This window comes from Pristiophorus japonicus, unplaced genomic scaffold, assembly GCF_044704955.1.
Source record: "Pristiophorus japonicus isolate sPriJap1 unplaced genomic scaffold, sPriJap1.hap1 HAP1_SCAFFOLD_493, whole genome shotgun sequence".
Lineage (NCBI taxonomy): Eukaryota > Metazoa > Chordata > Chondrichthyes > Pristiophoridae > Pristiophorus > Pristiophorus japonicus.
In genome coordinates, this window is record NW_027254399.1 from 126392 (window position 1) to 150954 (window position 24563).

A 24563-nucleotide genomic window follows, 5' to 3' on the forward strand; every position below is an offset into this window, starting at 1 on the left:
GACACGGGGAGGCGCTGCCTGGAATGGCGGACACGGGGAGGCGCTGCCTGGAATGGCGGACACGGGGAGGCGCTGCGTGGAATGGCGGGACACGGGGAGGCGCTGCGTGGAATGGCGGACACGGGCAGGTGCTGCGTGGCGTGGAATGGCGGGACACGGGGAGGCGCTGTGTGGAATGGCGGACACGGGCAGGTGCTGCGTGGCGTGGAATGGCGGACACGGGCAAGCGCTGCGTGGAATGGCGGACACGGGGAGGTGCTGCGTGGAATGGCGGGACATGGTCAGGTGCTGCGTGGAATGGCGGACACGGGGAGGTGCTGCGTGGCGTGGAATGGCGGACACGGGGAGGTGCTGCGTGGAATGGCGGACACGGGCAAGCGCTGCGTGGAATGGCGGACACGGGGAGGTGCTGCGTGGAATGGCGGACACGGGGAGGTGCTGCGTGGCGTGGAATGGCGGACACGGGGAGGTGCTGCGTGGAATGGCGGACACGGGCAGGCGCTGCGTGGAATGGCGGGACACGGGGAGGTGCTGCGCTGCGTGGAATGGCGGACACGGGGAGGTGCTGCGTGGAATGGCGGACACGGGGAGGTGCTGCGTGGCATGGCGGACACGGGGAGGCGCTGCGTGGAATGGCGGACACGGGCAGGTGCTGCGTGGAATGGCGGACACGGGGAGGTGCTGCGTGGAATGGCGGACACGGGGAGGTGCTGCGTGGAATGGCGGACACGGGCAGGTGCTGCGCTGCGTGGAATGGCGGACACGGGCAGGCGCTGCGTGGAATGGCGGACACGGGCAGGCGCTGCGTGGAATGGCGGACACGGGGAGGCGCTGCGTGGAATGGCGGACACGGGCAGGTGCTGCGTGGAATGGCGGACACGGGGAGGTGTTGCGTGGAATGGCGGACACGGGGAGGTGTTGCGTGGAATGGCGGGACACGGGGAGGTGCTGCGTGGAATGGCGGGACACGGGGAGGCGCTGCGTGGAATGGCGGGACACGGGGAGGCGCTGCGTGGAATGGCGGACACGGGGAGGCGCTGCGTGGAATGGCGGACACGGGGAGGTGCTGCGTGGAATGGCGGACACGGGGAGGTGTTGCGTGGAATGGCGGACATGGGCAGGCGCTGCCTGGAATGGCGGACACGGGCAGGTGCTGCGTGGAATGGCGGGACACGGGGAGGCGCTGTGTGGAATGGCGGGACACGGGGAGGTGCTGCGTGGAATGGCGGACACGGGGAGGCGCTGTGTGGAATGGCGGGACACGGGGAGGTGCTGCGTGGAATGGCGGACACGGGGAGGCGCTGTGTGGAATGGCGGGACACGGGGAGATGCTGCGTGGAATGGCGGACACGGGGAGGCGCTGTGTGGAATGGCGGACACGGGGAGGCGCTGTGTGGAATGGCGGACACGGGGAGGCGCTGTGTGGAATGGCGGACACGGGGAGGCGCTGTGTGGAATGGCGGACACGGGCAGGTGCTGCGTGGCGTGGAATGGCGGACACGGGGACGTGTTGCGTGGAATGGCGGACATGGGGAGGTGCTGCGTGGAATGGCGGACACGGGGAGGTGCTGCGTGGAATGGCGGACACGGGGAGGCGCTGTGTGGAATGGCGGACACGGGCAGGTGCTGCGTGGCGTGGAATGGCGGACACGGGGAGGCGCGTACAGTGTCAGCATTCTCCATTGTATATGCTGCCTTGGGTCCTTGCTGCAGACAGGTGGCCCTAGAATGTGCCTGTGTCTGCTGCTGACTCTGTGTGTGACCTGTTGCACTCTCTGGTAACTCTCCGTCTGAAGACCTCTGGTACATGGAGTGATATTCCTCAATCTCACCCATTCCACTCAGGTCTCGAGTCGGTCCAGTTCAGTAACTCCTTCAGTTGGGGCAACACCAACTGGCGGCATTGCCCGAGCGTGGGGCCGGGTTTGGGGCCGGGGCTGGAGCCGGGTTTGGGGCTGGGTTTGGGGCCGGGGCCGGGGCTTGGTCCGGAGCTGAGGCCAGGTATGGGGCCAGGTTTGGGGCCGGGGCCGGGGCCAGGTTTGGGGCCGGGGCCGGGTTTGGGGCTGGGTTTGGGGCCGGGGCCGGGTTTGGGGCCGGAGCTGGGGCCGGGTTTGGGGCCGGAGCTGGGGCCGGGTTTGGGGCCGGGTTTGGGGCAGGGTTTGGGGCCGGGGCTGGGGCCGGGTTTGGGGCCGGGTTTGGGGCAGGGTTTGGGGCCGGGGCTGGGGCCGGGTTTGGGGCCGGGGCCGGGGCTGGGGCCGGGTTTGGGGCCGGGGCCGGGGCTGGGGCCGGGTTTGGGGTAGGGTTTGGGGCCGGGGCTGGGGCCGGGTTTGGGGCCGGGGCCGGGGCTGGGGCCGGGTTTGGGGCCGGGGCCGGGGCTGGGGCCGGGGCTGGGGCCGGGGCTGGGGCCGGGTTTGGGGCCGGGGCTGGGGCCGGGTTTGGGGCCGGGTTTGGGGCCGGGGCCGGGGCCGGGTTTGGGGCTGGGTTTGGGGCCGGGGCCGGGTTTGGGGCCGGGTTTGGGGCCGGAGCTGGGGACGGGTTTGGGGCTGGGTTTGGGGCTGGGTTTGGGGCCGGGTTTGGGGCTGGGTTTGGGGCCGGGGCTGGGGCCGGGTTTGGGGCCGGAGCTGGGGCTGGGTTTGGGGCTGGATTTGGGGCCGGGGCTGGGGCCGGGTTTGGGGCCGGGTTTGGGGCTGGGTTTGGGGCCGGGTTTGGGGCTGGGTTTGGGGCCGGGGCTGGGGCCGGGTTTGGGGCCGGGTTTGGGGCTGGGTTTGGGGCCGGGGCCGGGTTTGGGGCCGGGGCCGGGTTTGGGGCCGGGTTTGGGGCTGGGGCCGGGTTTGGGGCCGGGTTTGGGGCTGGGTTTGGGGCCGGGTTTGGGGCTGGGTTTGGGGCCGGGTTTGGGGCCGGGTTTGGGGCCGGGGCTGGGGCCGGGGCTGGGGCCGGGTTTGGGGCCGGGTTTGGGGCCGGAGCTGGGGCCGGGTTTGGGGCCGGGTTTGGGGCCGGGTTTGGGGCCGGGTTTGGGGCTGGGTTTGGGGCCGGGGCCGGGTTTGGGGCCGGGCTTGGGGCAGGGTTTGGGGCCGGGGCTGGGGCCGGGTTTGGGGCCGGGGCCGGGGCTGGGGCCGGGTTTGGGGCCGGGGCCGGGGCTGGGGCCGGGTTTGGGGCTGGGGCCGGTTTGGGGCTGGGTTTGGGGCCGGGGCCGGGTTTGGGGCCGGGTTTGGGGCAGGGTTTGGGGCCGGGGCTGGGGCCGGGTTTGGGGCCGGGGCCGGGGCTGGGGCCGGGTTTGGGGCCGGGGCCGGGGCTGGGGCCGGGTTTGGGGCAGGGTTTGGGGCCGGGGCTGGGGCCGGGTTTGGGGCCGGGGCCGGGGCTGGGGCCGGGTTTGGGGCCGGGGCCGGGGCTGGGGCCGGGTTTGGGGCCGGGTTTGGGGCCGGGGCTGGGGCCGGGTTTGGGGCCGGGGCCGGGGCCGGGGCCGGGGCCGGGTTTGGGGCTGGGTTTGGGGCCGGGGCCGGGTTTGGGGCCGGGTTTGGGACCGGAGCTGGGGACGGGTTTGGGGCTGGGTTTGGGGCCGGGTTTGGGGCTGGGTTTGGGGCCGGGGCTGGGGCCGGGTTTGGGGCCGGAGCTGGGGCTGGGTTTGGGGCTGGGTTTGGGGCCGGGGCTGGGGCCGGTTTTGGGGCCGGAGCTGGGGCTGGGTTTGGGGCTGGGTTTGGGGCCGGGGCTGGGGCCGGGTTTGGGGCCGGGGCTGGGGCCGGGTTTGGGGCCGGGTTTGGGGCTGGGTTTGGGGCCGGGTTTGGGGCTGGGTTTGGGGCCGGGGCTGGGGCCGGGTTTGGGGCCGGGTTTGGGGCTGGGTTTGGGGCCGGGGCCGGGTTTGGGGCCGGGTTTGGGGCCGGGGCCGGGTTTGGGGCTGGGTTTGGGGCTGGGGCCGGGTTTGGGGCCGGAGCTGGGGCCGGGTTTGGGGCCGGGTTTGGGGCCGGGTTTGGGGCTGGGTTTGGGGCTGGGGCCGGGTTTGGGGCTGGGTTTGGGGCCGGGGCCGGGTTTGGGGCCGGGGCTGGGGCCGGGTTTGGGGCCGGGTTTGGGGCCGGGTTTGGGGCTGGGTTTGGGGCCGGAGCTGGGGCCGGGTTTGGGGCCGGGGCTGGGGCTGGGTTTGGGGCCGGGTTTGGGGCCGGAGCTGGGGCTGGGTTTGGGGCCGGGTTTGGGGCCGGGGCCGGGGCCGGGGCCGGAGCTGGGGATGGGTGGGCCAGCCGCTGGTGCCCCCTGTGCTCAGTCCGACAGTGGGCTGTGATGTGCCCCGGGGCAACAGCAGTGACCCTCCCTGTGGCCCTTTACTGTGCGGTATAGCAGCTCAATACTGACACGGGGCAGTATCGAAGGGTGAGGTTTGTGTGTAACATTCCTGAGCCGCAATAAACTCTGACATTAAGCAGCCATGCCACTCACTCCCACCCCCTCTCCCTCTCCTGCCTGTTGTATGCGTAGGTCGTTAACCCTTCGTTTCCTAACCCTCGGAGGCGTCTCCGTCTGCGCGATCTGTCAGAGCAAGTGATAGATGCTCAACAGAACCAGCTGGAGCTGAACAATTTATTGAATGAGGCTTTGTTGGAGCGAGAGACCATGCAGGCGTAAGTATCGCTGGGGGTCAGGGGTCATCGCTGGGGGTCAGGGGTCATCGCTGGGGGTCGGTGGCCAACGCTTGGGGTCGGGGGTCAACGCTCGGGGTCATCACTGGGGCCGGGGGTCGGGGGTCAACACTGGGTCGCGGGTCATCACTGGGGGTCGGGACCAATGCTCGGGGGTCAACACTGGGGTTCAGAGCCTAACCTCCATCTATGTGTGTACAGCCACTTTGGTTCTTCAGCCAATCACCTTAAATCTGTGGCCTCTGGTTCCCGACCCACCAATGGGAACAGTTTCTCTCCATCTACTCTGTCCAGTCCCCTCATGATTTTGAAGACCTCTGTCAAATCTCCTCTCAACCTTCTCTGCTCCAAGGAGAATAACCCCAGTTTAGAAACATAGAAACTAGGTGCAGGAGTAGGCCATTCGGCCCTTCGAGCCTGCACCACCATTCAATAAGATCATGGCTGATCATTCCCTCAGTACCCCTTTCCTGATTTCTCTCCATACCCCTTGATCCCTTTAGCCGTAAGGGCCATATCTAACTCCCTCTTGAATATATCCAATGAACTGGCCTCAACAACTCTCTGCGATAGAGAATTCCACAGGTTAACAACTCTCTGAGTGAAGAAGTTTCTCCTCATCTCAGTCCTAAATGGCCTACCCCTTATCCTAAGACTATGTCCCAACATCGGGAACATTCTTCCTGCATCTAGCCTGTCCAGTCCCATCACAATTTTATATGTTTCTATGAGATCCCCTCTCATTCTTCTAAACTCCAGTGAATATAAGCCGAGTTGATCCAGTCTCTCCTCATATGTCAGTCCTGCCATCCCTGGAATCAGTCTGGTGAACTTTCGCTGCACTCCCTCAATAGCAAGAATGTCCTTTCTCAGATTAGGCGACCAAAACTGAACACGATATTCCAGGTGGGGCCTCACTAAGGCCCTATACAACTGTAGCAACACCTCCCTGCTCCTATACTCAAATCCCCTAGCTATGAAGGTCAACATACCATTTGCCTTCTTCACCACCTGCTGTACCTGCATGCCAACTTTCAATAACTGATGAACCATGACACCCAAGTCTCGTTGCACCTCCCCTTTTCCTAATCTGCCGCCATTCAGATAATATTCTGTCTTTGCGTTTTTGCCCCTAAAGTGGATAACCTCACATTTATCCACATTATACTGCATCTGCCATGCATTGGCCCACTCGCCTAACCTGTCCAAGTCACTCTGCAGCCTCCTAGCATCCTCCTCACAGCTCACACCGTCACCCAGCTTAGTGTCATCTGCAAACTTGGAGATATTACACTCAATTCCTTCATCCAAATCGTTAATGTATATTGTAAAGAGCTGGGGTCCCAGCAATGAGCCCTGCGGCACTCCACTAGTCACTGCCTGCCATTCTGAAAAAGACCCGTTTATCCTGACTCTCTGCTTCCTGTCTGCCAACCAGTTCTGTATCCACGTCAGTATATTACCCACAATACCATGTGCTTTGATTTTGCACACCAATCTCTCGTGTGGGACCTTGTCAAAAGCCTTCTGAAAGTCCAAATACACCACATCCACTGGTTCTCCCTTGTCCACTCTACTCTTTAAATATTCAAAAAATTCCAGAAGATTTGTCAAGCATGATTTCCCTTTCATAAATCCATGCTGACTTGGACCGATCCTGTCACTGCTTTCCAAATGCGCTGCTATTTCATCTTTAATAATTGATTCCAACATTTTCCCCACTACTGATGTCAGGCTAACCGGTCTATAATTACCCGCTTTCTCTCTCCCTCCCTTTTTAAAAAGTGGTCTTACATTAGCTACCCTCCAGTCCATAAGAACTGATCCCGAGTCGATAGACTGTTGGAAAATGATCACCAATGCATCCACTATTTCTAGGGCCACTTCCTTAAGTACTCTGGGATGCAGACTATCAGGCCCTGGGGATTTATCGGCCTTCAATCCCATCAATTTCCCTAACACAATTTCCTACCTAATAAGGATTTCCTTCAGTTCCTCCTTCTCACTGGACCCACTGTCCCCTAGAACATCCGGAAGTTTATTTGTGTCTTCCTTCGTGAAGACAAACCAAAGTATTTGTTCAATTGGTCTGCCATTTCTTTGTTCTCCATTATAAATTCACCTGATTCTGACTGCAAGGGACCTACGTTTGTCTTCACTAATCTTTTTCTCTTCACATATCTATAGAAGCTTTTGCAGTCAGTTTTTATTTTCCCAGCAAGCTTCCTCTCATACTCTATTTTCCCCCTCCTAATTAAACCCTTGGTCCTCCTCTGCTGAGTTCTAAATTTCTCCCAGTCCTCAGGTTTGCTGCTTTTTCTGCCAATTTATATGCCTCTTCCTTGGATTTAACACTATCCTTAATTTCCCTTGTTAGCCACGGTTGAGCCACCTTCCCCATTTTATTTTTACTCCAGACAGGGATGTACAATTCTCCAGTCTATCCATGTAACTGAAGTTCTACATACCTGGAACCAGTCTTGTAAATCTTTTCTGCTCCCTCTCTCAGGCCTTCACATCCTCCCTGAAGGGCGGTGCCCAGAATTGGACACAATACTCCAGTTGAGACTGAACCAGTGTTTTATAGATTCTTCATAACTTCCCTGCTTTTGTATTTTATGACTCTATTCATGAAGCCCAGGATCCCATAACCTTTTTGACCACTGTCTCAACCTGCCCTGCCACCTTCAGTGATTTGTGCACATACCCCCAGGTGTCTCTGTTCCTGCACCCCCTTTAGGATTGTACCCTTCAGTTTATATTGCCTCTGCTCATTCTTCCTACCAAAATATATCACTTTGCACTTTTATGCGTTAAATTCCATCTGCCCCGTGCCCGCCCATCCCACCAGCCTGTCTGTCTTCCTGAAGTCTATCACTATCCTCCTCACTGTTCACTATACTTCCAAGTTTTGTGTCATCTGTAAATTTTGAAATTGTGCCCTGTACACCCACAACCAGGTCATTAATATATATCAGGAAAAGCGATGGTCCCAGTCCCGACCCCTGGGGAACACCACTGTATACCTTCCCCCAGTCCCAGAAACAACTGTTCACCACTACTCTCTGTTTCCTGTCACTGAGACAATCCCCTATCCATACTGCCCCTGTCCCTTTTAGGGCTTCAACTTTGCTGCAAGCCGATTATGTGGCACTTTATCAAACGCCTTTTGGAATTCCATGTCCACCACGTCGACCACATTGTCCTCATCAACCCTCTCTGTTACCTCATCAAAAAACTCTCAACTTGGTTAAATATGATTTGCCTTAATCAATCAGTGCTGGCTTTCCTTCATTAATACAATTTTCCAATCCTCTCTGGCTACAGGTGTGGTACTGGAGGACAGCTAACGTTGTACCGTTGTTTAAATAGAGAGAAAGGGATAGACCGAGTAATTACAGGCCAGTCAGCCTAACCTCAGTGGTGGGAAAATTATTGGAAAAAATCCTGAGGGACAGGATAAATCTTCATTTAGAAAGACATGGATCGATCAGGGACAGTCAGCACGGATTTGTTAAGGGAAGGTCGTGTCTGACTAACCTGATTGAATTTTCGAGGAGGTAACCAGGAGGGTCGATGAGGGCAGTGTGTTTGATGCAGTGTATATGGATTTTAGCAAAGCTTTGATAAGGTCCCACATGGCAGACTGGTCACGAAAGTAAAAGTCCATGGGATCCAGGGCAAAGTGACAAGTTGGATCCAAAATTGGCTCAGAGGCAGGAAGCAAAGGGTAATGGTTGATGGGTGTTTTTGTGACTGGAAGGATGTTTCCAGTGGGGTTCCGCAGGGCTCAGTGCTGGGTCCCTTGCTTTTTGTGGTATATATCAATGATCTCGACTTGAATATAGGGAGTATGATTAAAAAGTTTGCAGATGACACGACAATCGGCCGTGTGATTGATAATGAAGAAGAAAGCTGCAGACTGCAGGAAGATATCCGTGAACTGGTCAGGTGGGCAGAACAGTGGCAAATGGAATTTCATCTGGAGAAGTGTGAGGTAATGTATTTGGGGAGGGCTAACAAGGAAAGGGAATACACATTAAATGGTAGGACACTGAGAAGTGTAGATGAACAAAGAGACCTGGGAGTGCAGGTCCACAGATCCCTGAAGGTAGCAGGCCAGGTGGATAAGGTGGTTAAGAAGGCATACGGAATACTTGCCTTTATTAGCTGAGGCATGGAATACAAGAGCAGGGGGGGTTATGCTTGAACTGTGTAAAAGACTGGTTAGGCCACAGCTGGAGTACTGCGTGCAGTTCTGGTCACCACATTACAGGAAGGATGTGATTGCACTGGAGAGGGTACAGAGGAGATTTACCAGGATGTTGCCTGGAGTGGAGAATTTTAGCTATGAGGAGAGATTGGATAGGCTGGGGTTGTTTTCTTTCGAACAGAGGAGGCTGAGGGGAGACCTGATTGAGGTGCAAAAATTATGAGGGGCCTGAATAGAGTGGATAGGGAGGACTATTCCCTTGGCAGAGGGGTCAATAACCAGGGGGCATAGATTTAAAGTAATTGGGGGGAGGTTTAGAGGGGATTTGAGGGAAGATTTCTACACCCAGAGGGTGGTGGGGGTCTGGAACTCACGGCCTGAAAGGGTGGTAGAGGCAGAAACCCTCACCACATTTAAACAGGACCTGGATGTACCTGAAGTGCCGTAACCTACAGGGCTACTGACCGAGAGCGGGAAAATGGGATTAGGCCGGGTAGCTCTTGGTCGGCCGGTGTGGACACGATGGGCCAAATGGCCTCCTTCTGTGCTGTAAACCTCTCTGATTCTAATCAATCTATATTTGTCCAAGTGACTAGTAATTTTGTCCTGGATTATCATTTTGAAAAGCTTCCCCACTAGTGAGGTTAAACTGACTATCTCGGTTCACTCACCCTCGTGCTCTCTCCCTCGAACAGGTTGAAAGGGAAATGCACCAACCGTGTCTCGATGCGATTCACCGACCCCGAGCTGGAGAGCCGTTTCTCGGTGGAGAGGGAGAAGCAGAGTGGGGCGGCTTTCAGCTGTTCCTGTGTTGTCCTCGCCTTCACCTTCCTGGTGCAGCTTTTCATCGACCCTGGGTGAGGTCAGGGGTCAGAGAGTGAGGTCAGGGGTCGGAGAGTGAGGTCAGGGGTCGGAGAGTGAGGTCAGGGGTCGGAGAGTGAGGTCAGGGGTCAGAGAGTGTGGTCAGGGGTCAGAGTGAGGTCAGGGGTCAGAGTGAGATCTGGGGTCAGAGAGTGAGGTCAAGGGTGAGAGAGTGATGTCAGGGGTCAGAGTGAGGTCAGGGGTCAGAGAGTGAGGTCAGGGGTCAGAGTGAGGTCAAGGGTCAGAGAGTGAGGTCAGGGGTCGGAGAGTGAGGTCAGGGGTCAGAGAGTGAGGTCAGGGGTCAGAGAGTGAGGTCAGGGGTCAGAGAGTGAGGTCAGGGGCCGGAGAGTGAGGTCAGGGGCCGTAGAGTGAGGTCCGGGGTCAGAGAGTGAGGTCCAGGGTCAGAGAGTGAGGTCCGGGGTCAGAGAGTGAGGTCAGGGGCCGGAGAGTGAGGTCAGGGGTCGGAGAGTGAGGTCAGGGGTCGGAGAGTGCGGTCAGGGGTCAGAGAGTGAGGTCAGGGGTCGGAGAGTGAGGTTAGAGGTCAGGGGTCAGAGAGTGAGGTCAGGGGTCGGAGAGTGGGGTCCGGGGTCGGAGAGTGGGGTCCGGGGTCAGAGAGTGAGGTCCGGGGTCAGAGAGTGAGGTCCGGGGTCAGAGTGAGGTCCGGGGTCAGAGAGTGAGGTCCGGGGTCAGTGAGTGAGGTCCGGGGTCAGAGTGAAGTCAGAGAGTGAGGTCAGGGGTCAGAGTGAGGGGTCATGGGTGTGGACGTGAAGTCGGGTGAGGGCAGGGTATGGGGTCATGGGGTGAGGTCAGGGGTCGAGGGCATGGGGTCGGGGTGTGAGGTCAGGGGTCGGGGTGTGAGATCATGGTGTGGGGTCAGGGGTCGTAGTGTGAGGTCAGTGGTCAGGGTGCTGTGTCGGGATGTGAGGTCAGGGGTCGGAGGTTGATCAATTAAATGCCCTTTCCTATGATTGGCCTCTTTGTCTTTGCACAGGCTGATGGCCAATTACATCACGTTCCTGGTGGGGGAGATTCTGCTGCTGATCATCACGCTGTGTTCCCTGGCTGCCATCTTCCCCAGGGTGAGCCGATAACCACAGGCCCGACTCGGGATCTGATCCCCTGTATATAACCCGGCCATTGTCCTGCTGGTCACTGCTCCCAGCCTCCGAGAGCTGATGCTGATACTGTTCCTCCCCAGGTCTTCCCACAGAAGCTGGTGATGTTCTCAACGTGGATCGACCGGACTCGGTGGGCCAGGAACACCTGGGCAATGGCCGCTATCCTCATCCTCACCGCCGCAGATATTGCAGACATGGTGAGTCTCCATCCCGGGAACGCTCACACACACACAGGCGCACGCAATCATTTATACATCAGCTCACACCCACTTCTCAGCATGGGTCACGGGGCAGTGATCAGGAGCAGGAACCCTGGCTGATTTCCCCTCTCTCTAACCCAGGGGTCACGGGGCAGTGATCAGGAGCAGGAACCCTGGCTGATTTCCTCTCTCTCTAACCCAGGTGTCACGGGGCAGTGATCAGGAGCAGGAACCCTGGCTGATTTCCTCTCTCTCTAACCCAGGGGTCACGGGGCAGTGATCAGGAGCAGGAACCCTGGCTGATTTCCCCTCTCTCTCTAACCCAGGGGTCACGGGGCAGTGATCAGGAGCAGGAACCCTGGCTGATTTCCCCTCTTTCTAACCCAGGGGTCAGTGGGCAGTGATCAGGAGCAGGAACCCTGGCTGATTTCCCCTCTCTCTCTAACCCAGGGGTCACGGGGCAGTGATCAGGAGCAGGAACCCTGGCTGATTTCCCCTCTTTCTAACCCAGGGGTCAGTGGGCAGTGATCAGGAGCAGGAACCCTGGCTGATTTCCCCTCTCTCTCTAACCCAGGGGTCACGGGGCAGTGATCAGGAGCAGGAACCCTGGCTGATTTCTCCTCTCTCTAACCCAGGGGACACTGGGCAGTGATCAGGAGCAGGAACCCTGGCTGATTTCCCCTCTCTCTCTCTAACCCAGGGGTCACTGGGCAGTGATCAGGAGCAGGAACCCTGGCTGATTTCCCCTCTCTCTAACCCAGGGGTCAGTGGGCAGTGATCAGGAGCAGAAAACCTGGCTTATTTCCCCTCTCTCTAACCCAGGGTTAAGTGGGCAGTGATCAGGAGCAGGAACCCTGGCTGATTTCCACTCTCTCTCTAACCCAGGGGTCACTGAGCAGTGATCAGGAGCAGGAACCCTGGCTGATTTCCCCTCTCTCTAACCCAGGGGTCACTGGGCAGTGATCAGGAACCCTGGCTGATTTCCCCTCTCTCTCTAACCCAGGGGTCAGTGGACAGTGATCAGGAGCAGGAACCCTGGCTGATTTCCCCTCTCTCTCTAACCCAGGGGTCACTGGGCAGTGAACAGGAGCAGGAACCCTGGCTGATTTCCCCTCTCTCTCTAACCCAGGGGTCACTGGGCAGTGATCAGGAGCAGGAACCCTGGCTGATTTCCCCTCTCTCTAACCCAGGGGTCACTGGGCAGTGATCAGGAGCAGGAACCCTGGCTGATTTCCACTCTCTCTAACCCAGGGGTCACTGGGCAGTGATCAGGAGCAGGAACCCTGGCTGATTTCCCCTCTCTCTCTAACCCAGGGGTCACTGGGCAGTGATCAGGATCAGGAACCCTGGCTGATTTCCCTCTCTCTAACCCAGGGTTCAGTGGGCAGTGATCAGGAGCAGGAACCCTGGCTGATTTCCCCTCTCTCTCTAACCCAGGGATCACTGGGCAGTGATCAGGAGCAGGAATCCTGGCTGATTTCCTCTCTCTAACCCAGGGGTCAGTGGGCAGTGATCAGGAGCAGGAACCCTGGCTGATTTCCCCTCTCTCTCTAACCCAGGGGTCACTGGGCAGTGATCAGGGGCAGGAACCCTGGCTGATTTCCCCTCTCTCTCTAACCCAGGGGTCACTGGGCAGTGATCAGGGGCAGGAACCCTGGCTGATTTCCCCTCTCTCTAACCCAGGGGTCACTGGGCAGTGATCAGGAGCAGGAACCCTGGCTGATTTCCCCTCTCTCTCTAACCCAGGGGTCACTGGGCAGTGATCAGGAGCAGGAAACTTGGCTGATTTCCCCTCTCTCTAACCCAGGGGTCAGTGGGCAGTGATCAGGAGCAGGAACCCTGGCTGATTTCCCCCCTCTCTAACCCAGGGGTCAGTGGGCAGTGATCAGGAGCAGGAACCCTGGCTGATTTCCCTCTCTCTAACCCAGGGGTCACTGGGCAGTGATCAGGAGCAGGAACCCTGGCTGATTTCCCCTCTCTCTAACCAAGGGGTCACGGGGCAGTGATCAGGAGCAGGAACCCTGGCTGATTTCCCCCTCTCTGTAACCCAGAGGTCACTGGGCAGTGATCAGGAGCAGGAACCCTGGCTGATTTCCCCACTCTCTAACCCAGGGATCACTGGGCAGTGATCAGGAGCAGGAACCCTGGCTGATTTCCCCTCTCTCTCTAACCCAGGGGTCACGGGGCAGTGATCAGGAGCAGGAACCCTGGCTGATTTCTCCTCTCTCTAACCCAGGGGACACTGGGCAATGATCAGGAGCAGGAACCCTGGCTGATTTCCCCTCTCTCTCTCTAACCCAGGGGTCACTGGGCAGTGATCAGGAGCAGGAACCCTGGCTGATTTCCCCTCTCTCTAACCCAGGGGTCAGTGGGCAGTGATCAGGAGCAGAAAACCTGGCTTATTTCCCCTCTCTCTAACCCAGGGTTAAGTGGGCAGTGATCAGGAGCAGGAACCCTGGCTGATTTCCACTCTCTCTCTAACCCAGGGGTCACTGAGCAGTGATCAGGAGCAGGAACCCTGGCTGATTTCCCCTCTCTCTAACCCAGGGGTCACTGGGCAGTGATCAGGAACCCTGGCTGATTTCCCCTCTCTCTCTAACCCAGGGGTCAGTGGACAGTGATCAGGAGCAGGAACCCTGGCTGATTTCCCCTCTCTCTCTAACCCAGGGGTCACTGGGCAGTGAACAGGAGCAGGAACCCTGGCTGATTTCCCCTCTCTCTCTAACCCAGGGGTCACTGGGCAGTGATCAGGAGCAGGAACCCTGGCTGATTTCCCCTCTCTCTAACCCAGGGGTCACTGGGCAGTGATCAGGAGCAGGAACTCTGGCTGATTTCCCCTCTCTCTAACCCAGGGGTCACTGGGCAGTGATCAGGAGCAGGAACCCTGGCTGATTTCCACTCTCTCTAACCCAGGGGTCACTGGGCAGTGATCAGGAGCAGGAACCCTGGCTGATTTCCCCTCTCTCTCTAACCCAGGGGTCACTGGGCAGTGATCAGGATCAGGAACCCTGGCTGATTTCCCTCTCTCTAACCCAGGGTTCAGTGGGCAGTGATCAGGAGCAGGAACCCTGGCTGATTTCCCCTCTCTCTCTAACCCAGGGATCACTGGGCAGTGATCAGGAGCAGGAATCCTGGCTGATTTCCTCTCTCTAACCCAGGGGTCAGTGGGCAGTGATCAGGAGCAGGAACCCTGGCTGATTTCCCCTCTCTCTCTAACCCAGGGGTCACTGGGCAGTGATCAGGGGCAGGAACCCTGGCTGATTTCCCCTCTCTCTCTAACCCAGGGGTCACTGGGCAGTGATCAGGGGCAGGAACCCTGGCTGATTTCCCCTCTCTCTAACCCAGGGGTCACTGGGCAGTGATCAGGAGCAGGAACCCTGGCTGATTTCCCCTCTCTCTCTAACCCAGGGGTCACTGGGCAGTGATCAGGAGCAGGAAACTTGGCTGATTTCCCCTCTCTCTAACCCAGGGGTCAGTGGGCAGTGATCAGGAGCAGGAACCCTGGCTGATTTCCCCCCTCTCTAACCCAGGGGTCAGTGGGCAGTGATCAGGAGCAGGAACCCTGGCTGATTTCCCTCTCTCTAACCCAGGGGTCACTGGGCAGTGATCAGGAGCAGGAACCCTGGCTGATTTCCCCTCTCTCTAACCAAGGGGTCACGGGGCAGTGATCAGGAGCAGGAACCCTGGCTGATTTCCCCCTCTCTGTAACCCAGAGGTCACTGGGCAGTGATCAGGAGCAGGAACCCTGGCTGATTTCCCCACTCTCTAACCCAGGGATCACTGGGCAGTGATCAGGAGCAGGAACCCTGGCTGATTTCCGCTCTCTCTAACCCAGGGGTCACTGGGCAGTGATCAGGAGCAGGAACCCTGGCTGATTTCCCCTCTCTCTAACCCAGGGGTCACTGGGCAGTCATCAGGAGCAGGAACCCTGGCTGATTTCCTCTCTCTCTAACCCAGGGGTCACTTGGCAGTGATCAGGGGCAGGAACCCTGGCTGATTTCCTCTCTCTCTAACCCAGGGGTCAGTGGGCAGTGATCAGGAGCAGCAACCCTGGCTGATTTACCCTCTCTCTCGAACCCAGGGATCACTGGGCAGTGATCAGGAGCAGGAACCCGAGCTGATTTCCCTCTCTCTAACCCAGGGGTCACTGGGCAGTGATCAGGAGCAGGAACCCTGGCTGATTTCCCCTCTCTCTCGAACCCAGGGGTCACTGGGCAATGATCAGGAGCAGGAACCCTGGCTGATTTCCCCTCTCTCTCTAACCCAGGGGTCACTGGGCAGTGATCAGGAGCAGGAACCCTGGCTGATTTCCCCTCTCTCTAACCCAGGGGTCACTGGGCAGTGATCAGTGGCAGGAACCCTGGCTGATTTCCCCTCTCTCTCTAACCCAGGGGTCACTGGGCAGTGATCAGGAGCAGGAACCCTGGCTGATTTCCCCACTCTCTAACCCAGGGGTCAGTGGGCAGTGATCAGGAGCAGGAACCCTGGCTGATTTCCCCTCTCTCTCTAACCCAGGGGTCACTGGGCAGTGATCAGGAACCCTGGCTGATTTGCCCTCTCTCTCTAACCCAGGGGTCAGTGAGCAGTGATCAGGAGCAGGAACCATGGCTCATTTCGCCTCTCTGTAACCCAGGGGTCAATGGGCAGTGATCAGGAGCAGGAACCCTGGCTGATTTTCCCTCTCTCTAACCCAGGGGTCAGTGGGCAGTGATCAGGAGCAGGAACCCTGGCTGATTTCCCCTCTCTCTAACCCAGGGGTCACGGGGCAGTGATCAGGAGCAGGAACCCTGGCTGATTTCCCCACTCTCTAACCCAGGGGTCACTGGGCAGTGATCAGGGGCAGGAACCCTGGCTGATTTCCCCTCTCTCTAACCCAGGGGTCAGTGGGCAGGGATCAGGGGCAGGAACCCTGGCTGATTTCCCCTCTCTCTAACCCAGGGGTCAGTGGGCAGTGATCAGGGGCAGGAACCCTGGCTGATTTCCTCTCTCTCTATCCCAGGGTCACTGGGCAGTGATCAGGAGCAGGAACCCTGGCTGATTTCCCCTCTCCCTCTAACCCAGGGGTCACTGGGCAGTGATCAGGAGCAGGAACCCTGACTGATTTCCCATCTCCCTCTAACCCAGGGGTCACTGGGCAGTGATCAGGAGCAGGAACCCTGGCTGATTTCCCCTCTCTCTCTAACCCAGGGGTCACTGGGCAGTGATCAGGAGCAGGAAACTTGGCTGATTTCCCCTCTCTCTCTAACCCAGGGGTCACTGGGCAGTGATCAGGAGCAGGAACCCTGGCTGATTTCCCCACTCTCTAACCCAGGGGTCAGTGGGCAGTGATCAGGAGCAGGAACCCTGGCTGATTTCCCCTCTCTCTCGAACCCAGGGGTCACTGGGCAGTGATCAGGAGCAGGAACCCTGGCTGATTTCCCCACTCTCTAACCCAGGGGTCAGTGGGCAGTGATCAGGAGCAGGAACCCTGGCTGATTTCCCCTCTCTCTCTAACCCAGGGGTCACTGGGCAGTGATCAGGAACCCTGGCTGATTTGCCCTCTCTCTCTAACCCAGGGGTCAGTGAGCAGTGATCAAGAGCAGGAACCATGGCTCATTTCCCCTCTCTGTAACCCAGGGGTCAATGGGCAGTGATCAGGAGCAGGAACCCTGGCTGATTTTCCCTCTCTCTAACCCAGGGGTCAGTGGGCAGTGATCAGGAGCAGGAACCCTGGCTGATTTCCCCTCTCTCTAACCCAGGGGTCACGGGGCAGTGATCAGGAGCAGGAACCCTGGCTGATTTCCCCACTCTCTAACCCAGGGGTCACTGGGCAGTGATCAGGGGCAGGAACCCTGGCTGATTTCCCCTCTCTCTAACCCAGGGGTCAGTGGGCAGGGATCAGGGGCAGGAACCCTGGCTGATTTCCCCTCTCTCTAACCCAGGGGTCAGTGGGCAGTGATCAGGGGCAGGAACCCTGGCTGATTTCCTCTCACTCTATCCCAGGGTCACTGGGCAGTGATCAGGAGCAGGAACCCTGGCTGATTTCCCCTCTCCCTCTAACCCAGGGGTCACTGGGCAGTGATCAGGAGCAGGAACCCTGACTGATTTCCCATCTCCCTCTAACCCAGGGGTCACTGGGCAGTGATCAGGAGCAGGAACCCTGGCTGATTTCCCCTCTCTCTCTAACCCAGGGGTCACTGGGCAGTGATCAGGAGCAGGAAACTTGGCTGATTTCCCCTCTCTCTCTAACCCAGGGGTCAGTGGGCAGTGATCAGGAGCAGGAACCCTGGCTGATTTCCCTCTCTCTAACCCAGGGGTCACTGGGCAGTGATCAGGAGCAGGAACCCTGGCTGATTTCCCCTCTCTGTAACCCAGAGGTCACTGGGCAGTGATCAGGAGCAGGAGCCCTGGCTGATTTCCCCACTCTCTAACCCAGGGATCACTGGGCAGTGATCAGGAGCAGGAACCCTGGCTGATTTCCGCTCTCTCTAACCCAGGGGTCACTGGGCAGTGATCAGGAGCAGGAACCCTGGCTGATTTCCCCTCTCTCTAACCCAGGGGTCACTGGGCAGTCATCAGGAGCAGGAACCCTGGCTGATTTCCTCTCTCTCTAACCCAGGGGTCACTTGGCAGTGATCAGGGGCAGGAACCCTGGCTGATTTCCTCTCTCTCTAACCCAGGGGTCAGTGGGCAGTGATCAGGAGCAGCAACCCTGGCTGATTTACCCTCTCTCTCGAACCCAGGGATCACTGGGCAGTGATCAGGAGCAGGAACCCGAGCTGATTTCCCTCTCTCTAACCCAGGGGTCACTGGGCAGTGATCAGGAGCAGGAACCCTGGCTGATTTCCCCTCTCTCTCGAACCCAGGGGTCACTGGGCAATGATCAGGAGCAGGAACCCTGGCTGATTTACCCCCTCTCTCTAACCCAGGGGTCACTGGGCAGTGATCAGGAGCAGGAACCCCGGCTGATTTCCCCTCTCTCTCTAACCCAGGGGTCAGTGGGCAGTGATCAGGAGCAGGAACCCTGGCTGATTTCCCCTCTCTCTAACCCAGGGGTCACTGGGCAGGGATCAGGAGCAGGAATCCTGGCTGATTTCCCCTCTCTCTAACCCAGGGGTCACTGGGCAGTGATCAGGAGCAGGAAACCTGGCTGATTTCCACTCTCTCTCTAACCCAGGGGTCACTGGGCAGTGATCAGGGGCAGGAACCCTGGCTGATTTCCCCTCTCTCTAACCCAGGGGTCACTGGGCAGTGATCAGGAGCAGGAACCCTGGCTGATTTCCTCTCTCTCGAACCCAGGGATCACTGGGCATTGATCAGGAGCAGGAATCCTGGCTGTTTTCCTCTCTCTAACCCAGGGGTCAGTGGGCAGTGATCAGGAGCAGGAACCCTGGCTGATTTCCCCTCTCTCTCTAACCCAGGGGTCAGTGGGCAGTGATCAGGAGCAGGAACCCTGGCTGATTTCCCCTCTCTCTAACCCAGGGGTCACTGGGCAGTGATCAGGAGCAGGAACCCTGGCTGATTTCCCCTCTCTCTCTAACCCAGGGGTCACTGGGCAGTGATCAGGGGCAGGAACCCTGGCTGATTTCCCCTCTCTCTAACCCAGGGGTCACTGGGCAGTGATCAGGGGCAGGAACCCTGGCTGATTTCCCCTCTCTCTAACCCAGGGGTCACTGGGCAGTGATCAGGAGCAGGAACCCTGGCTGATTTCCCCTCTCTCTCTAACCCAGGGGTCACTGGGCAGTGATCAGGTGCAGGAAACTTGGCTGATTTCCCCTCTCTCTAACCCAGGGGTCAGTGGGCAGTGATCAGGAGCAGGAACCCTGGCTGATTTCCCCCCTCTCTAACCCAGGGGTCAGTGGGCAGTGATCAGGAGCAGGAATCCTGGCTGATTTCCCTCTCTCTAACCCAGGGGTCACTGGGCAGTGATCAGGAGCAGGAACCCTGGCTGATTTCCCCTCTCTCTAACCAAGGGGTCAAGGGGCAGTGATCAGGAGCAGGAACCCTGGCTGATTTCCCCCTCTCTGTAACCCAGAGGTCACTGGGCAGTGATCAGGAGCAGGAACCCTGGCTGATTTCCCCACTCTCTAACCCAGGGATCACTGGGCAGTGATCAGGAGCAGGAACCCTGGCTGATTTCCGCTCTCTCTAACCCAGGGGTCACTGGGCAGTGATCAGGAGCAGGAACCCTGGCTGATTTCCCCTCTCTCTAACCCAGGGGTCACTGGGCAGTCATCAGGAGCAGGAACCCTGGCTGATTTCCTCTCTCTCTAACCCAGGGGTCACTTGGCAGTGATCAGGGGCAGGAACCCTGGCTGATTTCCTCTCTCTCTAACCCAGGGGTCAGTGGGCAGTGATCAGGAGCAGCAACCCTGGCTGATTTACCCTCTCTCTCAAACCCAGGGATCACTGGGCAGTGATCAGGAGCAGGAACCCGAGCTGATTTCCCCTCTCTCTCGAACCCAGGGGTCACTGGGCAATGATCAGGAGCAGGAACCCTGGCTGATTTCCCCTCTCTCTCTAACCCAGGGGTCACTGGGCAGTGATCAGGAGCAGGAACCCTGGCTGATTTCCCCACTCTCTAACCCAGGGGTCAGTGGGCAGTGATCAGGAGCAGGAACCCTGGCTGATTTCCCCTCTCTCTCGAACCCAGGGGTCACTGGGCAGTGATCAGGAGCAGGAACCCTGGCTGATTTCCCCTCTCTCTAACCCAGGGGTCACTGGGCAGTGATCAGTGGCAGGAACCCTGGCTGATTTCCCCTCTCTCTCTAACCCAGGGGTCAGTGGGCAGTGATCAGGAGCAGGAACCCTGGCTGATTTCCCCTCTCTCTAACCCAGGGGTCACTGGGCAGGGATCAGGAGCAGGAACCCTGGCTGATTTCCCCTCTCTCTAACCCAGGGGTCACTGGGCAGTGATCAGGAGCAGGAAACCTGGCTGATTTCCACTCTCTCTAATCCAGGGGTCACTGGGCAGTGATCAGGAGCAGGAACCCTGGCTGATTTCCCCTCTCTCTAACCCAGGGGTCATTGGGCAGTGATCAGGAGCAGGAACCCTGGCTGATTTCCTCTCTCTCTAACCCAGGGATCACTGGGCAGTGATCAGGGGCAGGAACCCTGGCTGATTTCCCCTCTCTCTAACCCAGGGGTCACTGGGCAGTGATCAGGAGCAGGAACCCTGGCTGATTTTCTCTCTCTCTAACCCAGGGATCACTGGGCAGTGATCAGGAGCAGGAACCCTGGCTGATTTCCCCTCTCTCTAACCCAGGGGTCAGTGGGCAGTGATCAGGAGCAGGGGCAGGAACCCTGGCTGATTTCCCCTCTCTCTAACCCAGGGGTCACGGGGCAGTGATCAGGAGCAGGAACCCCGGCTGATTTCCCCACTCTCTAACCCAGGGATCAGTGGGCAGTGATCAGGGGCAGGAACCCTGGCTGATTTCCCCTCTCTCTAACCCAGGGGTCAGTGGGCAGTGATCAGGAGCAGGAACCCTGGCTGATTTCCCGTCTCTCTAACCCAGGGGTCACTGGTCAGTGATCAGGAGCAGGAACCCTGGCTGATTTCCCCTCTCTCTAACCCAGGGGTCACTGGGCAGTGATCAGGAGCAGGAACCCTGGCTGATTTCCCCTCTCCCTCTAACCCAGGGGTCACTGGGCAGTGATCAGGAGCAGGAACCCTGGCTGATTTCCCGTCTCTCTAACCCAGGGGTCACTGGTCAGTGATCAGGAGCAGGAACCCTGGCTGATTTCCCCTCTCTCTAACCCAGGGGTCACTGAGCAGTGATCAGGTGCAGGAACCCTGGCTGATTTCCCATCTCTCTAACCCAGGGGTCACTGGTCAGTGATCAGGAGCAGGAACCCTGGCTGATTTCCCCTCTCTCTAACCCAGGGGTCACTGAGCAGTGATCAGGTGCAGGAACCCTGGCTGATTTCCCCTCTCTCTCTAACCCAGGGGTCACTGGGCAGTGATCAGGAGCAGGAACCCTGGCTGATTTCCCATCTCTCTAACCCAGGGGTCACTGGGCAGTGATCAGGAGCAGGAACCCTGGCTGATTTCCCGTCTCTCTAACCCAGGGGTCACTGGGCAGTGATCCGGGGCAGGAACCCTGGATGATTTCCCCTCTCTCTCTAACCCAGGGGTCACTGGGCAGTGATCAGGAGCAGGAACCCTGGCTGATTTCCCCTCTCTCTCTAACCCAGAGGTCACTGGGCAGTGATCAGGAACCCTGGCTGATTTCCCCTCTCTCTCTAACCCAGGGGTCAGTGGGCAGTGATCAGGAACAGGAACCCTGGCTGATTACCCCTCTCTCTCTAACCCAGGGGTCACTGGGCAGTGATCAGGAACCCTGGCTGATTTGTCCTCTCTCTCTAACCCAGGGGTCAGTGAGCAGTGATCAGGAGCAGGAACCATGGCTGATTTCCCCTCTCTGTAACCCAGGGGTCAATGGGCAGTGATCAGGAGCAGGAACCCTGGCTGATTTTCCCTCTCTCTAACCCAGGGGTCAGTGGGCAGTGATCAGGAGCAGGAACCCTGGCTGATTTCCCCTCTCTCTAACCCAGGGGTCACGGGGCAGTGATCAGGAGCAGGAACCCTGGCTGATTTCCCCACTCTCTAACCCAGGGGTCACTGGGCAGTGATCAGGGGCAGGAACCCTGGCTGATTTTCCCTCTCTCAAACCCAGGGGTCAGTGGGCAGGGATCAGGGGCAGGAACCCTGGCTGATTTCCCCTCTCTCTAACCCAGGGGTCAGTAGGCAGTGATCAGGGGCAGGAACCCTGGCTGATTTCCTCTCTCTCTATCCCAGGGTCACTGGGCAGTGATCAGGAGCAGGAACCCTGGCTGATTTCCCCTCTCCCTCTAACCCAGGGGTCACTGGGCAGTGATCAGGAGCAGGAACCCTGACTGATTTCCCATCTCCCTCTAACCCAGGGGTCACTGGGCAGTGATCAGGAGCAGGAACCCTGGCTGATTTCCCCTCTCTCTCTAACCCAGGGGTCACTGGGCAGTGATCAGGAGCAGGAACCCTGGCTGATTTCCCCTCTCTCTAACCAAGGGGTCACGGGGCAGTGATCAGGAGCAGGAACCCTGGCTGATTTCCCCCTCTCTGTAACCCAGAGGTCACTGGGCAGTGATCAGGAGCAGGAACCCTGGCTGATTTCCCCACTCTCTAACCCAGGGATCACTGGGCAGTGATCAGGAGCAGGAACCCTGGCTGATTTCCGCTCTCTCTAACCCAGGGGTCACTGGGCAGTGATCAGGAGCAGGAACCCTGGCTGATTTCCCCTCTCTCTAACCCAGGGGTCACTGGGCAGTCATCAGGAGCAGGAACCCTGGCTGATTTCCTCTCTCTCTAACCCAGGGGTCACTTGGCAATGATCAGGAGCAGGAACCCTGGCTGATTTCCTCTCTCTCTAACCCAGGGATCACTGGGCAGTGATCAGGAGCAGGAACCCGAGCTGATTTCCCTCTCTCTAACCCAGGGGTCACTGGGCAGTGATCAGGAGCAGGAACCCTGGCTGATTTCCCCTCTCTCTCGAACCCAGGGGTCACTGGGCAATGATCAGGAGCAGGAACCCTGGCTGATTTACCCTCTCTCTCTAACCCAGGGATCACTGGGCAGTGATCAGGAGCAGGAACCCTGGCTGATTTCCCCACTCTCTAACCCAGGGGTCAGTGGGCAGTGATCAGGAGCAGGAACCCTGGCTGATTTACCCTCTCTCTCTAACCCAGGGATCACTGGGCAGTGATCAGGAGCAGGAACCCTGGCTGATTTCCCCACTCTCTAACCCAGGGGTCAGTGGGCAGTGATCAGGAGCAGGAACCCTGGCTGATTTCCCCTCTCTCTCGAACCCAGGGATCACTGGGCAGGGATCAGGAGCAGGAACCCTGGCTGATTTCCCCTCTCTCTAACCCAGGGGTCACTGGGCAGTGATCAGGAGCAGGAAACCTGGCTGATTTCCACTCTCTCTCTAACCCAGGGGTCACTGGGCAGTGATCAGGGGCAGGAACCCTGGCTGATTTCCCCTCTCTCTAACCCAGGGGTCACTGGGCAGTGATCAGGAGCAGGAACCCTGGCTGATTTCCGCTCTCTCTAACCCAGGGTTCACTGGGCAGTGATCAGGGGCAGGAACCCTGGCTGATTTCCCCTCTCTCTAACCCAGGGGTCACTGGGCAGTGATCAGGAGCAGGAACCCTGGCTGATTTTCTCTCTCTCTAACCCAGGGATCACTGGGCAGTGATCAGGAGCAGGAACCCTGGCTGATTTCCCCTCTCTCTAACCCAGGGGTCAGTGGGCAGTGATCAGGAGCAGGGGCAGGAACCCTGGCTGATTTCCCCTCTCTCTAACCCAGGGGTCACGGGGCAGTGATCAGGAGCAGGAACCCTGGCTGATTTCCCCACTCTCTAACCCAGGGATCAGTGGGCAGTGATCAGGGGCAGGAACCCTGGCTGATTTCCCCTCTCTCTAACCCAGGGGTCAGTGGGCAGTGATCAGGAGCAGGAACCCTGGCTGATTTCCCCTCTCCCTCTAACCCAGGGGTCACTGGGCAGTGATCAGGAGCAGGAACCCTGGCTGATTTCCCGTCTCTCTAACCCAGGGGTCACTGGTCAGTGATCAGGAGCAGGAACCCTGGCTGATTTCCCCTCTCTCTAACCCAGGGGTCACTGGGCAGTGATCAGGAGCAGGAACCCTGGCTGATTTCCCCTCTCCCTCTAACCCAGGGGTCACTGGGCAGTGATCAGGAGCAGGAACCCTGGCTGATTTCCCGTCTCTCTAACCCAGGGGTCACTGGTCAGTGATCAGGAGCAGGAACCCTGGCTGATTTCCCCTCTCTCTAACCCAGGGGTCACTGAGCAGTGATCAGGTGCAGGAACCCTGGCTGATTTCCCATCTCTCTAACCCAGGGGTCACTGGGCAGTGATCCGGGGTAGGAACCCTGGATGATTTCCCCTCTCTCTCTAACCCAGGGGTCACTGGGCAGTGATCAGGAGCAGGAACCCTGGCTGATTTCCCCTCTCCCTCTAACCCAGAGGTCACTGGGCAGTGATCAGGAACCCTGGCTGATTTCCCCTCTCTCTCTAACCCAGGGGTCAGTGGGCAGTGATCAGGAACAGGAACCCTGGCTGATTTCCCCTCTCTCTCTAACCCAGGGGTCACTGGGCAGTGATCAGGAACCCTGGCTGATTTGCCCTCTCTCTCTAACCCAGGGGTCAGTGAGCAGTGATCAGGAGCAGGAACCATGGCTGATTTCCCCTCTCTGTAACCCAGGGGTCAATGGGCAGTGATCAGGAGCAGGAACCCTGGCTGATTTTCCCTCTCTCTAACCCAGGGGTCAGTGGGCAGTGATCAGGAGCAGGAACCCTGGCTGATTTCCCCTCTCTCTAACCCAGGGGTCACGGGGCAGTGATCAGGAGCAGGAACCCTGGCTGATTTCCCCACTCTCTAACCCAGGGGTCACTGGGCAGTGATCAGGGGCAGGAACCCTGGCTGATTTCCCCTCTCTCTAACCCAGGGGTCAGTGGGCAGGGATCAGGGGCAGGAACCCTGGCTGATTTCCCCTCTCTCTAACCCAGG

The 24563-nt window shown here is 58.7% G+C and overlaps 2 protein-coding genes across 2 annotated transcripts in view; one reads left to right on the plus strand and one right to left on the minus strand.

Annotated features, from left to right (window-relative positions):
- The window catches only part of adcy3a (adenylate cyclase 3a), a gene marked incomplete at its 5' end in the record, with an annotated part of 276081 nt that overhangs the window by 394 nt on the left and 251124 nt on the right, over window positions 1-24563 (plus strand). Inside the window, 4 exons of the mRNA XM_070873493.1 lie at window positions 4465-4607; window positions 9534-9695; window positions 10691-10778; window positions 10898-11014. Of these exons, the coding sequence (XP_070729594.1) occupies window positions 4465-4607; window positions 9534-9695; window positions 10691-10778; window positions 10898-11014 (510 nt within the window). The remainder of the gene's footprint in view (window positions 1-4464; window positions 4608-9533; window positions 9696-10690; window positions 10779-10897; window positions 11015-24563) is intronic.
- LOC139253529 (basic proline-rich protein-like) lies at window positions 1829-4379 on the minus strand. The gene is made up of 5 exons (XM_070873494.1): window positions 4338-4379; window positions 3408-4210; window positions 3228-3358; window positions 3049-3172; window positions 1829-2963 (listed from the first exon to the last, which is right to left on the minus strand). Exons 1-5 carry the CDS (start codon window positions 4377-4379, stop codon window positions 1829-1831), a joined length of 2235 nt encoding a protein of 744 aa, XP_070729595.1.

Bases quoted from the DNA above. Each gene is read 5' to 3' on its own strand.
- LOC139253529 (XM_070873494.1), bottom strand. From the start codon at position 4,379: ATGTTACACACAAACCTCACCCTTCGATACTGCCCCGTGTCA. The intron at 3,173-3,227 runs GCCCCAAACCCT...CCCCAAACCCAG, and splicing joins CAAACCCGGCCCCAGCCCCG to CCCCAAACCGGCCCCAGCCC. The intron at 2,964-3,048 runs GCCCCAAACCCG...ACCCGGCCCCAG, and splicing joins CAAACCCTGCCCCAAGCCCG to CTCCGGCCCCAAACCCGGCC.